At 38.8% G+C, this 16,615-nt stretch overlaps 1 protein-coding gene across 2 annotated transcripts in view; it reads right to left on the bottom strand.

Annotated features, from left to right (window-relative positions):
- The window catches only part of LOC145987106 (putative protein disulfide-isomerase A4), a 54,852-nt gene that overhangs the window by 26,572 nt on the left and 11,665 nt on the right, over positions 1-16,615 (bottom strand). For both annotated transcript variants that reach the window (XM_083121581.1, XM_083121582.1), the window contains exon 2: positions 5,230-5,347. In XM_083121581.1, the coding sequence (XP_082977707.1) occupies positions 5,230-5,347 (118 nt within the window). The remainder of the gene's footprint in view (positions 1-5,229; positions 5,348-16,615) is intronic.

Raw genomic sequence — 16,615 nt, 5'->3', positions numbered from 1 at the left:
GGTTTAAACCCCCCCTTGAGCTTTTGAAATATTATGAAAAATGCTGTGGAAAAAATAAAAATGACCAATTTATCACTGTCAAGGACCTGCGGCAGTACTACTACTACTACTAATAATAATATTATAATAATTTGAATTATTATTCCCATGCGGCACGGAGAAAAGCACAGCATTCCAAACACGCGTCTTTAAGAGTGAATGCCTTGAAAATAAACACGAATTCTTGAAAATAATATATAAGGGCAACTATGATTTTAAAGAGCAAAAAAGTTGTTTTGTATCTCGGCTGCAACAATGTTCAATGATCATGTATTTTTGTGTGTGAACAATGAGCATTAACTAAAGAAAGTTCTTGGTTCGTTGAACTTGGCTAATGTATAGACAATGGCTAGGCCGACAAGAATAACTCAGTCACCAGTCCACCTTCCCGCGGCACGTTTGAATTTCTGAATTCGAACGACAATAAGCTTAACTATTGTAAAATGTTATGTTGGTAACAACAGTGAGACAATCCAAATTTGAATTATCGGGGATATTTATGCGGCGACAAAGCCGGAAAAATTCCAACCAATTCCGGGAATCGAATCCGGATATCCCGCATGGTTGTCAGATGCCCTACTGACCAGACCCCCCGCAGCTTCTTGGATGAGTTCCGTACTTTGATTATTTCAATTTATTTTAATATATTTTCTTGTTTTTATGGATTTTCTTCACACTTAAAATGTCTCATCTCGTTGAGTAGACAATTATTTCGTAAGAAAGAAAAAATGCTCTAGAATTTGTTAAAAATCGAATTACTAGAAATTAATTTCGTTTTATTGCTTTCATAAATACTATATTTATGTAGATCTCTACTACTTAATAGTAGTAGTGGTATTAGTAGTATTATTAGTAGTAATTCAATTAATTAATTATAAGTATTATTATTTAATTATGAGAATTATTATTTAATTAAAGTATCATAAAACAATGGTAATGTGAATTTCGAACAAGTTTTATATATAACACCCCCTTGATGAAATCCTGCGTACGCTACTGTGTTGTTCTGTTCGTTATTGGCTTTGTATTGGCAATTGTCATTATTCTTCCCCTGTAGGTAAACCATAACGACGATTTATGATGAAATAAAGCAGATAAAACGGCAAGAACAAGAAAGTCATGCCTGCCCGGGACTTCAACCCAGAACCTTACGTAACGAGATTTGAAATTCTGGAGAAGACATCTGTGTTTCACTTGACTTTCTCTTTCCTCAACTTCTGTTATTTTATCATGCACGTATAATTAAAATGGATCTTAGAAAATACGTTGCGATCCATAATTGTGTTGGCTATAAATGTGAACTCCAACATGGAATAAATTATTCCCTTTTGTATGTGGTTGAACATTAAATTTTCTTACACTGTGACAATTTCTTTTTTATTTTTTCTGCACAGATAAGCTAATCTGGACTCGACCTTCAGTTTAAAATGGCATACGAACTACTACGTGCATCCACCGTGTATCGAACCCGGGATCCCTTGATTATAAGGTGACGACGTTATCACTACGCCATCGAGGAGGCCCCGTGAGAAAAAATTATTCACTCGATCTATACAATAATTTATTTAAACATTTACATTTTCGTTTTCTTCTTTTTTTTGTTAACTACTCTTCTACGACTTTTTTTTTTGACTTTGAATTTCTTCTTGTTTCAGGAAAAAATAATACATGCAGGCTGTATACCCCCCCCCCCCCCGTGCAAATAGATAGAAAGCTCACTCTCGAGAACTAATTTATAAATAACGTAACAATTAGGAAACAATTCGAACGTTAACTGATAATAACTGAAGATGAAACAATACTTACAGACGCTAACGAAATATCTATTCTTGTATAAGCTCACAGGCAACAGGTATCTGGTGAGTCATTCACTCTTGCTAACTACAAGCGAAGGTCACTGAACCAAAGGGTGGCAAACAGGCGTCTGCTCTACGAAACTAGGGTGAGCAGGCGAGGTCCGTGTTCCTGTTATCAATGACGTACGAAATAAGGAGGAACACAGCTTTCATATCAAACTAGACCTGTGTTTCGGTTCCGCCATTGCATGTAAAACGCTTTCTCGTCGTGGCCTTGAAGGCCTACGTTAAGCCTTCTCTGAAAGAAAGATATCTTACCATTAAGGGGAGGAAAAGTGTGTGTGTATATAAAGGTCCTTCAACTTTCGTATTCTTATTCATTTCAGAACGCGTGCTGTATCGTCGATTTAATCCAATCTAGCCGTTCTAGGTTTTAGGTTCTGTTTCTGTTCGGTAATTTCACATTGTCTTCCTGCTTATGTTATTCACGACGAAGCTTCTTATTTCAATAATCTGGACAATAACGGGATTGTGTTGGTTGGTTGATATGGTGTTTAAGTCCACTTTATGCACAGTAAGACTAATCGCGAATGCACCTACAGTTTGCCTACCTGCTGCTAGATATTTGCGTGCTAAGATGTAGGAAGTGATACATTTTCAGTGTGTGGAATTAAGATTTATTTCTGATACGAAGAATCTGAGAATGGAGTAGTGAGAAAAGTATCACCTCACATGTTTGAATTTTAGCGCCCCCCCTCCACACACACACACACACACACACACACACAGGATATCGGCCGTGGTTTTTATAATGAAATATAACATGGATGAATTGCGTCAAGAAAAACTGGAGCCTATTCACATCCCTACGGAACTTGGAAGAATGTCCACGTAGAAATTAGAAAGTTCTGTTCCGATAAAATCGGGACGTATAGTAAATGAAAAAGCAAAGTGCTACCTTGTGCTTTGAACCAAGCCATGAAGGCGTGTAGGGGGTGCGGAGTTAGAGTCCCACACTTTCTTGTTACGGCCGAAGGTGGTAATAATGTGATCAGCACCACGCCCCTGGCCGCCTTTACCTCCTCCCCCCCCAAGCTTCCTACAGGTACCCATTTTATACGACGCTGGGTGGGCGCCGGAGCCACTTGAACAGGTGGACAAAATTCCAATTCTCCCCAGTCGGGGATCGAACTCAGATCTCTCGCATGGTAATCAAACTCCCTAACGACCGAGCTACTGCGGCACATATAGTATAGTAGCCTTATAAAATTAAGGCAAGAATTATTTTAGCGTTTCGTTCGACGGTTTTAGGGGAATGATTTTCGGACATAGGCTATAACTCTTGTCGGTTCTGCGACCTGGCTTGAGAAAAGGCGATTTTATGACGAACAACATTCCACCTGACAAGTCACGTGACTTTTCTACATTTTCTGTGTCTGTTGGCTATTGCATGAAAGACGAGTTGCTCCTTGAGACAGACTGAATCACCCGATCACCTAAAGGTGCAATGTGTGTTGCCTACCTTTCCGGCATTATTTACTGCCATTAAAGTCTTATGGGGAAGAACTTTTTTCCACCACTGTACAGTCATTGTGCACACTGAACATTTCCCATGATTTTGTGAAATTTTTCTTCCACTTTGATCTCAGGCATATTCTTCTGACTCCCTGTAGCACTTCACGAGATTTTTTTTTACTATTCCGATCATATTCAATAACGTGTGTTGTTCCCTCTGACATCAATTTCAGCATTCATCCTGTGAGGCATGCTCCTTATGATGGTAGCGATGTCCTGCTGGTTGATTCGCTCCGATTCCTGTATGAGGACTTCTCGCAGCTCTTGCAGGGTCTCTGGGGCACGATGGCGAACATTTCTCCCTAAAATATCCCAAACGTGCTCGATAGGGTTGAGATCTGGACTACGTGTTGGTCAATGCATAACTTCAATTCCAACATCATTCAGGTAACAATTGACACATTTACATGAGGACGTGCATTGTCATGCATGAGCATGAAATTCTCACCAATGTAGTGAGCAATGGGAATAACATGATCTCCAAGGATTTCTTCAATGTAGCGGTGTGCCGTGAGTGATCCACCATCCACAAAAACCAGGTCTGTTCGTGCAGTCAAGCATATCCCTGCCCAAACCATCACAGAGCCACCGTTGAATGCTGTCCTTGACGAAAATGTGCACGGTAAATGCCTTTCACATGTCCTTCTCCAAACCTTTTCTCTTCCATCTGTAGATCTAAGGCTAAATCGAGACTCATCAGAGAAGAGAACTGCTCCCAACTGCTCGTCATTCCAATCACTATGGTGTCTTGCAAAACGCAAGCGATCCTTTCGATGTTTTCTTGTCAGTTCTGGGTCAGTAGCAGGTCTCCTGGATAAGAGCTTCGCATCATGCAACCTTCTTCCCACAGTCCACTTGCTGACATTCACACCTCTCACTTGTTCAAGCTGATTTCTGACTTCAACTGCAGTCATGTGGCGATTAGGGAGAACCTTAAGGCGCAAAAACTGGTCATCTCTTGCAGATGTTGACGGCCGCCGTCCAGAACCCGGCCGTCTAGAATATGTACCAAGCTCTCTGTATGTCTGGATGGTGGTACGCGAAATTGTGGGCGGTGTGGTACGCAACACTTGAGCAACATAACGCAAACTGCGCCCATCCTCTAACAATGCAACTGCTTTGACAGCGTCCTCCGTACTTAATGACATCTTACCTCCTTCAAGTGATGGATTTCACATGCAAAGTAAGAAGACAGAATCAGTGAGTGCCAAAAATGGCTTATTTGCTTTTGTTGTTGAAACAAACAAATTTTTTTGCACAATAATGCAGCTTAACGTGTATGTCATTTTGGTTGCGTATACACTTTGTTACCATTCTTGGCCATTGTTGAGCTTATTCTGCTGCTGAATTGTCTTTGTATACATTGTTGTCAATTAAAGTTTTTAAAAACCTATATAGTGGTAAGAAAGTAACGGTTAAAATTGACATATCATCATATTTATCAATATGTTTGAGGTGTTGCGTTTTTTTTTGCACCTCAGTATATATATATATATATATATATATATATATATATATATATATATATATATATATTCGTGTGTGTGTATGTGTGTACAACCACAGTATCTGTGGTATAACTTTATGATGTCTATCATATGATACCTATATATGTACCTTTTTTATACTGCATTTCTACCATTGTAATTGGAGAAACGTTTCATTTTTTGATGGCAAATAAGTAAATAAACTCATTGTTAACATGAGAGTACAAGTAATTGTCACATATTGTGATCACACTCAAACCACAGCTAAAAAGTCTAACCTTTAATGACAAACATTTTATTCGTATATGCATTTGCAAATAAAAATAACTTACTGAGTAGTGTAAAAATTTACTAGCAGTCGTGGATATTTTTGGCCCGCATACTTGAAATTTTGTCCTGTTAAAACTACAACATCATCTTCTTCTTCAAACCTGACTTTCCATGGTCTTTCTGAAAGAAATTGTAAATTGAATGATGTGATGGAACAGAATAATTTGAACTTAACTTATTTAACATTGCTTCTCTTACGCTTCTGCCTAATCGTGACGATGAGGATGTACAATCATTAGATGGAAGCAGGGCCGGGCCTAAGCAGGTGCGGGGCCTGGGGCATACATCGAAATTATTTTAGATATGCAGATTTTTGTTAATTAGTCTGAAGAACAGGTGTGCTATACAACCGGAACCTTTATTCTCACACAATTTAAATTCGGTCCAACTTGCGTATTGTTTCATTTGAATGCGGAACTTGGACCCTATTTAAACTGATACTGAAAGAAGGTTCCCGGATCGTATATAAATTCATTACGGAAAAAAAAGGTTCCTGGAACGTATTTAAATTGATCCCGAAAAAGGTTCCTGGACCGAATTGAAATAAATATATTTGTATTTCAAAACAATTTCAATATTTGTACTATACAGATTTTCTCTCCTGGACCGGAATTGAATTTATTTACAACCCTGATTTTTACCTTAGCAGAACATGTTGAAGGATAAAACGAAGAATTAAGGGAGGGTAATAAAAGTGTTTAAACTATTGCTTCTTTTCATTTCCGATGTGCCACTGGCACGACGTTCATTATCTTTAATTACAAAACTGGGCGTGTTAAATATCAATCTATTATTTTACCTATTAAAGTTGGAATTTCTAATCATATCCAATAGCATCTTCTATCATAAATCACTTTTGTTTACTTTTTATTGAATTTTAGACGCTGTACTGAATTTACATTACTTGATATCAAATTATATTTTCACTTCATGATTTCATTCTGCAATTAAATGAATAGTGCAAGTGAACTATATTTGATTGAAATATTTGAACATAATTTTTATGTAGTAAAGGTAAAGTAAAAAAAAAGTGTTCCCCTGTGCTTAGCACTACGCCATGAAGGCGTATAGGGGGTGTGGGGGTAACGCCCCACACTTTCTTGATCCGGTCGTGAGTGGGGGTGATGTGATCAGCATCACGCCCCTGACCGCCTTTACCCCCCAGGGTTTCCCCCAGGTACCCATGTTATTCGACGCCGGGGCCGCTTCTATCGTTAGAAAAGTTCCCGGATTTGAACCGACCGGGCCTTTAAAAAAAAAAAAAAGGGAAGCCCCTATGCGGAAGCTTCCCCCATCACACTTCATTCACTCATATCATTACATTCATATTTCAATTTCAGGACTTTTCAGGACAGACAATCACAAACATCCATGGCCGAGCCGGGAATCGAACCCGGGACCCCTGGCGTCGTAGCGCGATGTGCTAACCACTTCGCCACAGAGGCCGCCACTGAGCCACCGCGGCCACCATTGTTATGTAGTACTTTCGTTTAGTACATGATTTCAATATTTTTTCATATTTTTAAGTATCTCAAAATAAACTCAGGAAAAATCAAATTATTTGCTTATTTGGAAGCACTAGCGTCCTTTGAACTCTAATAAACCGTATAGGAACAATTACTTTTATCTGACTCGGGACCCCTTGAAACGCGAGGCCTCGGGCGAGTGCCCGAATTGGCTCTCCCTAGGGCCGGCCGTGGATGGAAGTTGTGAAGGGCCACTAACAAAGACTACCTATGACGAGTCCAAGACTCGAACCTGAAACCTTCCGAGGTGGCTGGAATATAACACAATCTTTAGTGTAATGTTCAAATATAATAATAATAATAATAATAATAATAATGTGAATCATTGTGAATGTGCAACAGATGGAAACCAGAGCGGGCTTATATCGTCCATGCGTGTCAAATAGCATCCCAACCTACCCAACATTTCCACAACGACCTAACATATATTCGCATCATACGTCATTAAGTCTTAACCAGGGTTGTTAAAGGTACAGGAATTTTAAATAAATTCAATTCCGGTCCAGGAGAGAAAATCAGCAAGCGTAAATGGATTCTGGATCGTAAAGAATATTTTTATCTGTAAAGTATTTCAATTCGGTCCAGGAACCTTTTTTCCCGATCAATTTAAATACGGTCCGGGAACCTTTATTCCAGGATCAATTTAAATACGCTCCAGGAAACTTTTTTCAGAATCAGTTTAAATGGGGTCCAAGTTCCGTATTGAAATGAAACAATACGCAACTTGGATCAATTACGGACCTGACGATAAACAATTATCCACTTGTGAGCATGAAAGACTAATCCAGGTGCTGGCTGTCTCGAGAATCTAAGGTACAAGGTAGAAATGGGCGAAACGCAAACGCTGCAGTCACGTTCTCCATTCTCTGGCGCGCGTTCCTTCACTTGGTTGTAGCAGCACTGCCCTTCCCTATTGTAATATCTGTTGGAAACACAGCAGCCTCACGTTACTTCACCGACGGCTCCTATTGGCTGTGGTTCCTGGATCAGATGCCGGAGCAACACGTGAAGGGTTTGTTTGAACTGAATGTGACGCCATATAGTCCACTGCGTTATGTACAATAACTTTCCGACAAGGGAGTTTATTAATCAGGCCCACGAGAGGAGTTCCGCGGAAGTGCCCTTGCGAGCAACATCGCCGTGCCTCTGCTCGTGAACCGGTGAGTCATCGGGACTCTGGCGTGCTAGACGACGCGAAACGCGTAAATTTTCAAGTCACGTAAAGTTGTTAAATTGAAGGAAAATGGAAATCCGTCGTGTAAATACGCTAAAGTTATGGTTTTCAAGTGTGAAGAAGTGCCCATCATCGCTGATGCTTCATCGTTGGATACGGGATACTCTTGCCTTGACTGAAGACCAGGTATTAAGTATTGAACTGGACCAATACCGTAAGTGCGTATATATTAAGCTAGTGACGCGTCTATTAGGCGAACAGTTAATGAATAAATTTGAAGGGAAGTTAGTGTATTGTGATGAGGATGATGAACATGAAATTAGATTAGATTGGGCTGATAGGACAACTACACTAGTGAGACTACATGTTATACCAATGGAAATAACCGATAGTCATATCCGTACAGTGCTTGCGCAGTATGGTGAAATTAAGACCCCTCCGGTGGACGAGCGATATTCGGATGAGCATATTTATAAAACTCGTACAGGCATTAAGGTGGTGAGAATGGTTCTGAATAAGCCAATCCCGTCCTATGTATCAATACAGGGCATGCAATATTGGGTAACATATTATGGACAGAAACCTACCTGTAAAATATGTGAAGACACTCAACACACAGCACGGTTTTGTCCACACCGACGTGGTGCTATGGGTGAGCGAGTGATGCAAGATAATACTGGAGCATGTGCTACTCCTGTAGATATCCAGCCTAAGCAGTCATATGCAGCAAAGGTACATGGACCACCTAGCCAACGTTCAGCGCACGAGACGGATATAAAGGCTGACACACAATTTACAGTGTTGCCAATTCCAATGCAGTTGCACGAAAAAAGTGTGAACAATGAACGCGATAAAAATTTGCAAATAGAGCCGAAAACAGCTGATGTTTTAGAACACAAAATGGACCCTACGAAGGAAACACCTCTACCTGCGTCTATCCACAGCACATCGTGGGCGGAAGAGGTGGCATCTTTAGACAACCTCCACAGTGACGTACGGGATAACGTGTTGGTGACTGACAGTCTGGCAACAACTGATCAAGCTATGCGCGAGTCTGACACTACGAGTAATCTTCAAATGGAGACTGACATGTACGAAGCAGGAGGATCCCATACACTGGAAGATCAACAAAACAAGGTTCAGCTTGGTGAAACCACAACAGGAACTAAGGACAATGCCAAAAGAAAATCAAATGTGAAGAGACTCCAGGAACAGAAGCAGTTGAAGAAGAAAAAAGTACAACAAAATGTGGCACCTGACCCCCACCACAAGAAGAACGTGAAGCAGCAGGCAATAGGCCCCTCCCCAGTGCGTATAACCAGATCCCAAAGTGTGACAAATTTGGCCCCGAGTGTTGATTTACAACCTGTGATCGGATCCAAATTCAGTGTTTCCCCTAGCGTGTCTAGTGAATGTGTGGGTGAAAGTAAAAAATGAAAGTCAGAAATAGCATGTGTAAAATGAGTAAAGGTATATGATGCTTGGTCACGTGTTTACACGAGGTACCGTGCACATATGCAAGTTGTACGTTTCGTGTGCATGGAAGTGAGTGGAAAAACAGTGTACGAATGTTAGTGTCCTCTGGGCAAAATGTATAATTCACAGTGTTGGGTAATCCTAGTTCTTAAATTTCTGTTAATTGTATATATGATGACTACTCTCCGTTTAGCTACGATCAATATTAACAAAATGCGATCTTTCACTAAACAGGAGGCGCTAGGAGATATTTTCCTACAATCATCTTTAGATATAGCACTTCTTCAAGAATGTGGAATAACAGCATTTAACCTTCCCCCAAACATATTAGTCTATAATAATGCGACCTTTCAAGCGACAGGAACAGCCCTGTTAGTACGTAACACCGTACCGATTACAAATGTGATGTGCCATCCCAATGGTAGAATTATCTCAGCAAAAATAGCTAATGTTTGGGTATATAATTTATATGCACCTTCAGGGACACAATTTAGGAAACAGAGGGATGCGTTTTTTGCGACGGATGTCGCTACTGAAATGCAGGGTACAAGAGAACATATAATTTGCGCGGGCGATTTCAATTGTGTCCTGCATCCGCAGGACCAAAGACCTGGCTTTAATACCTCCAATACTTTGCAAAAATTAGTAAATGGGTTTAATTTTACAGATGTATGGAATGACAAATATTTTGGACAGAAAGGGTACACGTACATTCGTAATAATTGTGCTTCCCTTTTAGATCGATTTTATGTAACACCACATTTACGCCAACAAATCAAGTCACTTAGTATAACACCCACCTGTTTTTCAGACCATAGTGCCGTAATCATGGCGATAAATGTGGATATACCAATAGTACCGAGAGGGTATGGCTACTGGAAATTAAATGCTTCTATCCTTACAGATGCAAATTTCCAACAAGCCTTTCAGGACCAATGGAATGTATGGGAAGCACACCGTACCAGACAAAGTGATATAATTCGCTGGTGGGATGAAATTCTTAAACCGGGCATAAAACGGTTTTGTCTTAGTTATTGTAAGGAACGTTCTAGTGACTGGAATAATAAATATAATTTTTATTACCGTGTGCTGCGTGAACTTATTCATGAAGCCACTGAAGGGAAACAAGTGCAAACAGAGGTAAAACGTGTACAAGCTGTACTGCTGAGGATGACAGCTGAAAGACGACAAGGTGTAAAAATTCGCAGCAGACTCCCCCACTTTGATAAAGAAGAGGTTGCATCTATAAGCCATGTGCTGCAAGAAAGACACAATGCGAAAAGACAATTTATTAGCGAAATAAACGACAATTCTGAAATTAAAATAACAACAGCCCCGGAAATACGTAACAGATTTTACAACTATTTTGAGAATCAATTTTCCCAACCAATAACACATAATGTAGATTTGACGAATAAATTGGAATCCTTGTCCGAGGTCCTTGACGATGAGGAACGTGAGCAATTAAATAACGACTACACAAGCGAAGAAGTATTCCGTGCGGTTAAGTCAGGGAAGCCGTTTTCTGCACCTGGTCTGGATGGGATACCAAACAAACTCTACCAAACATTTTGGACGTTGATGGGAAAAACACTAACTGAATGGATAAATGCAGTGTTCCGAAGGTATACAATGGGAAAATCCTCGAATACTGGGATTATAGTTTTAATACCAAAATGTGTGAAACCCACTGAAGTTGGTCAATATAGACCCATTACCCTCTTATGTACTGATTATAAAATATTCTCTCGCTGTATGCTAGGCAGACTTATGCCTTATGTAGAAAAACTAGTTGGAGATACAAGTAGTATAAAATACAATACAACCAGCACCACTTACAAGTGTACAAATGATGAGCTCATATAATTAAACAGCCCGATTTGCCCACACTTAAAATTATGCAAAGATGCCCTTATTCCCCAATTCTTCAAGTGTAATATGCTCTTAATTCTAAGAATTTTGAATCCTAGTGTACAAATGATGAGCCCCCTCAGATTGATTTGCCTACACTTATAAAAGGCACTTCTGTGAGATTGTTGTCCATAAACTTGTTAAAAATATGCCCCTCTTGATATTTTTTTTTGCCCACACCCACACCCACACCCATATTTACTTCTGGTTTAAGTTCAATTGGATACCAGGTTCAATTTGTTTATCTAATATTAAAACAATGTAATTCTTCTAGAATTGTTCTGTGACTCTCTCATTTCTTACATCATAAACATATGATTTTTCCCCTATGAGAATAACACTACATATGGTGTCATCGGGGAGTGTTTCGTGGAATTCACAGATAATTTTAATGTTTGTCCTGTCATTAACCACAACTTGTTTCCTTTTTGAAGTGTTGATGACAAACATGGGTCTCTGTGCTTTGAATTCATCTGGTGTGTAATACATGTCAGTATTGCCAGTAGTGACCCTTTTGTATGCTGTAAATGCTTCATATAATTTGAGGAAATCATCCTTGGACATGTCTAAATTATAATTTTCTCTAGGAAATACCTCATTTCTGCCATTTTTAAGATATATGTTCTTGATGTTGCAGTTATCAAATCTACTTGAATTTTTTTCCTGATTATTGTGTCTTCCAGTCTGAAACAGAACCACCACAAAATCCGGCATGTCATATTGTATACTGGAGAATGAATTTGTAGCATCAAACTCATAATAAGTACCAGCGGCAGGCTTCTGTACACATTGATATGTATAAAATTGTGAAGGAATCTGTGGATTTTTTATTATATCAGCTTTGTATTTAAGAGCATAACTGGCCTCATATTCAACAACAGGGATTCTTAGCTCCATAGTCTGAATAATGCATTTGCCTTCATCAGGTAGGGTATTGGGCAGAGCTTCCCCTGTAGAGTTTAATGTACTGTACCTCATCAAAGCATTATTATCATTGGCAGCTCTTCTAAATGTGATTCTTAAACCACCCTTCCACATAATATCTTTGTAATCTGAGAAGAATCCTGGCAACAGGCGCATAGGGAACAGCACTGTGTGGCTTTTAGATATAATTTTATCACCAGCCTCAAATCCACCTATTTTGTAGTAAGAAGCCTCGTTTTTGGATAATTTTAGTGTGGCCAAAGCTGTGGAGGTAATGGCGGGATAATCTATTCTGTTTATAACAACACCATGCTTTCTGATCTCAATTTCAGAGAACAGATGCGGCACAAAATTGTCCACCAATCTTATATGTATTTGAATTTGCCGGATAATCTGTTCCATCGAGCTTTACAACATCAAATTTGATGTATAGATCTGCTCTGTGGGGGTGTATAAAGCCATCCCCTACATCAAGATCAACCTCAATTTCTGTGTTGGGTTGATTTAAATTTGCAAATGTCCTCCTGTTTGGGGGGAATGATTGTAGCTCATAACTCTCAATATTTTCCATTTTTTTTGGTATGCATTTTTATTTAAATATTAATCTCTATGATTGCAGTTGTTGTGGCTCCAGCAAAATCAACTAATTCTTCTTTTTCATTAGTGACCATCAATTCAATATTATCTATTCTATTATGGCACACAGGAAAATATAATGTTGGGGATGGAGTGTAGATGATTGGCTCCATAAATTCAGAATTAGGTTTGAATGTTGCAATGATGCCAGTTTGTTTGTGAGTGCCTATGCCATTTGATTTGGTGATCATACCCTCAGCCACATTACAGTGAATATTCAGAGTTTCTATGGCTAAGAATTTAGGTATATTAATAGCAGTGTGTTTGATGGCTGGTTCAAGTTTTGTGTTGTTCTCAAAGCCTAACAGCTCTCCTATAGTACCCAGATCCACTGTCTCTGTTGCAGATACAATCTCTACTCTGTGAGTGACACAATTTTGAGTTAATACTATACCTCTGGGTAATTGAGCATTTAGAGTGGACAGATTATATTGCCCTGGAGTGATGACAATTTTTTGATCCCCTACTGCAATTGTGTTGTTGTGGTGAGTAATATTAGGTATCAAGTACATGCCATAAAATGCTCTGAGAGCTATTGTTTTGGGATACACTATGTCATCATGCAATTTGAGTTTCAATATTGAATTTTGGCTGGTGAGATGGAATACCCCCATGATGTTTTAAATACCACAAGGCCTTTTGAAAATTTTCAATTGATGGTTTATTTATTTGAGACATATATCTGAGAACAGATAAACACAAATGTCCACAATTAACATCTTTGAAATTTTGAACACGGGCATTATTGTAATAAAGATTAGCTGATTTTTAGATATTTTATTAAATTTTCAGGTGGAACACCTCCAAATGAATCAAACACAAATGCCTCATTGTTTAAATATTTAAGATAACAAATCCAGTGAGTGCCCTGATTTTTGTACTTATCCAAATTAACAATGCCACACTCTTTGTTGAGTGGTTGTTCTGGCAAAGAATCAGACATGTACACACCTCTAAAATTTTTGATGCCCAGTGGCTTGATTAAAGCTTCAATATCTTGGTTTGTAAGCGGCTCTTGTTTTTTTTAAACTTATTCATGGCTCTCTTAACACCTTTGCCTTGTTTCTCCATGGCCAGGTTATGGCGCTTCAATTCATCTAATTCTGCCCTATTCTTCTTGGCATCTATTACTGTTTTTGCTATGGCAGCTGATCCCCCAGCCAAGCTCCCAACAGCCCCGAGTGCTGCTAAGATGGCCGGGATAGTAAATATGAAACCCCCCACATGTGATTTTTTTCTAGATTGTTGTAATTTTTTTAATTGGAGGGTACTAAGCAACAATTTGATACCATGGCCCTTGGCAATACAAGAATTTGTTTTCTTGCGCTGCTTTTTGGTTAAAAGACTATCAATAGTTTTAAGAGATTTAAGACCTGCATAAGGTATTTGATACATAACACCCTTGGCCTTCATTTTAGGTTTATTATATACATATTCACAGCCCCCACCCCAGTTTTTGTTTGGTGTTCATAGCTATGGTGCTGCTATTTTTTCACTTAAAGAAGCATCTTTGCTTACAAATCTACCAAATCCAGCCTCTTCTAATTTTTTGTCTGCAACATGTCTCTTGTCTAGATCAGAATGTGTGTTGTATGATATGTCATGGTCTCTACAAGCAGCATCTAGGGGATTAACACCAGGATCCCCTCTGTTTAATCTATGGTCCAATTTTGTGCCTGGACCACAATACTGATAGCCTGGAATGTGTAGTTCAAATGGCAGCTTGTTTATAATGTCATTAACCAGCCCCCGACCCTCAGAAATATTCCAAAATTTAGGTGGTAGAGTATTAATAATTTTTATAAGATATCCAATCCCCTTAGTGTCATTCACTATAAAATTAGACAATTTGGTGCTTATCATGTCCATAATTCCAACCTTTTCATTGTAAAAATTGTGGTTGCCAGCATTTTCCTCCCCAGCTATCACCAAAAACCTATCTACAAGTTTCCTGACATCATCAACCCAGACAAATTCTTTAGGCAGGGTGTTGTATTGTTTGATTCCACTGCCAGTCTTAATTTGTGACCATATGGGCTTGATTAAATTATTGTATTTTGCTCCACTGCTAGACTTGACTCTTTTTTGTGTGGGATCATTGTTCTGGTATAGAGCATCTGATTTTATTAATATTTCTTTGTAGTGCTCATAATCTTGATCTGTATAGCTGCCAGGCCTTTTCCTAGTCATCAGTTCCCACAATCCAGGTGTGCCGGGATATTTAACAAAACCACCTCTTTGTCCAAGATGAGATTCTGAATATACAATTATATCATCTCCCATAAATGTTACTCTGAAATTGCCAATTCTATGTATGATGCTACCATCACGCTCTGTGTCAGCATATAAGCCAAAAACCTCATCTTTGTTCTCTTTAGGTGTGCTTAAATATTTTTGAGCAAGAAGACCCAATTCAATAGGATCCTGAGTAGCTTCAATTCTTCGAGGAGCAACAGGACTAGGTGTATGAATACTGGAAAGTGGGGTGATTGGATAATCTAATATGTTCCTTGCAGCTACAGGTACAAGCTCTGTGATCAAATTTTGATTTTGCTCTGTAACAGTTTTGATATTTTTACCTAATTCACTAATAGCATCAATTATAGGCTCTTCTGTTTGTTTGTGTTGTTCATAAATTCCTCGGTTCTGTGATTTCCATCCCTTAAATCTTTTTACAAGATAATCTCTTAATTTAAGATCATCAATGATTGGCCTTTTCATGGTTATTTATATATGTTTCAATGTCTAGAAAATTTTTGATTTTATTTCTGTATTTGCCACTATTGGGTTTTCTTGTCATATCAATTGTGACAAACCCATAACTGTCCTGGTTCCAGCACCTACTGTAAAACTTGGAAAAATCATTGTAGCTCAAGTCCCCACCTACATATTCATCATGTATGTGTTTGAGGTTGGTATGATCTTGATGAAACACACATATAAAATTGCTGTTGTCTCGGATGAGCTGCTTGGGTATTTTTGAAAAAGTCTGTGCAAGGTAGAAGCAGTCAATGTTTTTGTGTCGGCCCTGTGTAAAGAAATTTCTAACCTTGTTTTGATTATCCAGTATAATGTCATCAAACACAACAACAGAATTATCGAGACATTCATGAAGTGGCTTAACATCTGGTTCAAAAGTGGCAATATCCAATCCACCATATAGCTTCATCAACTGCTGATATTTTAATTGTTCCAAGCTCTTAGAGAAGACATACAAGTGCCTGTTTTTCCAGTCTAACCAGTTGGGTGCCAATAAAAAATTATCAACCATTAGTGTAGTTTTACCACAATCTGATGGCCCAACAATAAGACATCTAATATTTTCTGGCAGCAACTTGCCATTTCTCTTAATCTGCTGTTCAGGTTCTGGCAGCCTTTTTATAACATCCCAGGTGCTCATATTATCACTTTGTCTGCATCGATCCAGCTGTTTTCCGGATGACCTAGCCATTTGACAAATAACTTGTTGCCTTTTCTGCGGATGATTTTTTCTATGAGATATGTGTCAGGCTGTTTAGTTTTGTTGAGTTCTTCTTCATAGAACCGGCCTTTGAGAATTTCTCCTCGGTGGTCTTTTATTATATATGTGTTAAGGGTCCCGGGTTTAACTTGAACCACTGTAAATAATTCAGTGTTCCAGTTTCTTGTAAAGCCTCTTTTGAATAAGTGCTTATATTTGCTGATTCTTACTTGATCACCCACCCTGTATTTGGCCTTTCTTGTTGTTGGCTGGTATCTAGG

This window comes from Lepisma saccharinum, chromosome 4 (assembly GCF_977018435.1).
Source record: "Lepisma saccharinum chromosome 4, izLepSacc3.1, whole genome shotgun sequence".
In the NCBI taxonomy this organism is placed as follows: domain Eukaryota; kingdom Metazoa; phylum Arthropoda; class Insecta; order Zygentoma; family Lepismatidae; genus Lepisma; species Lepisma saccharinum.
Note: the sequence above shows the minus strand (reverse complement) of the source record. Positions and strands in the feature narration are given on the sequence as shown.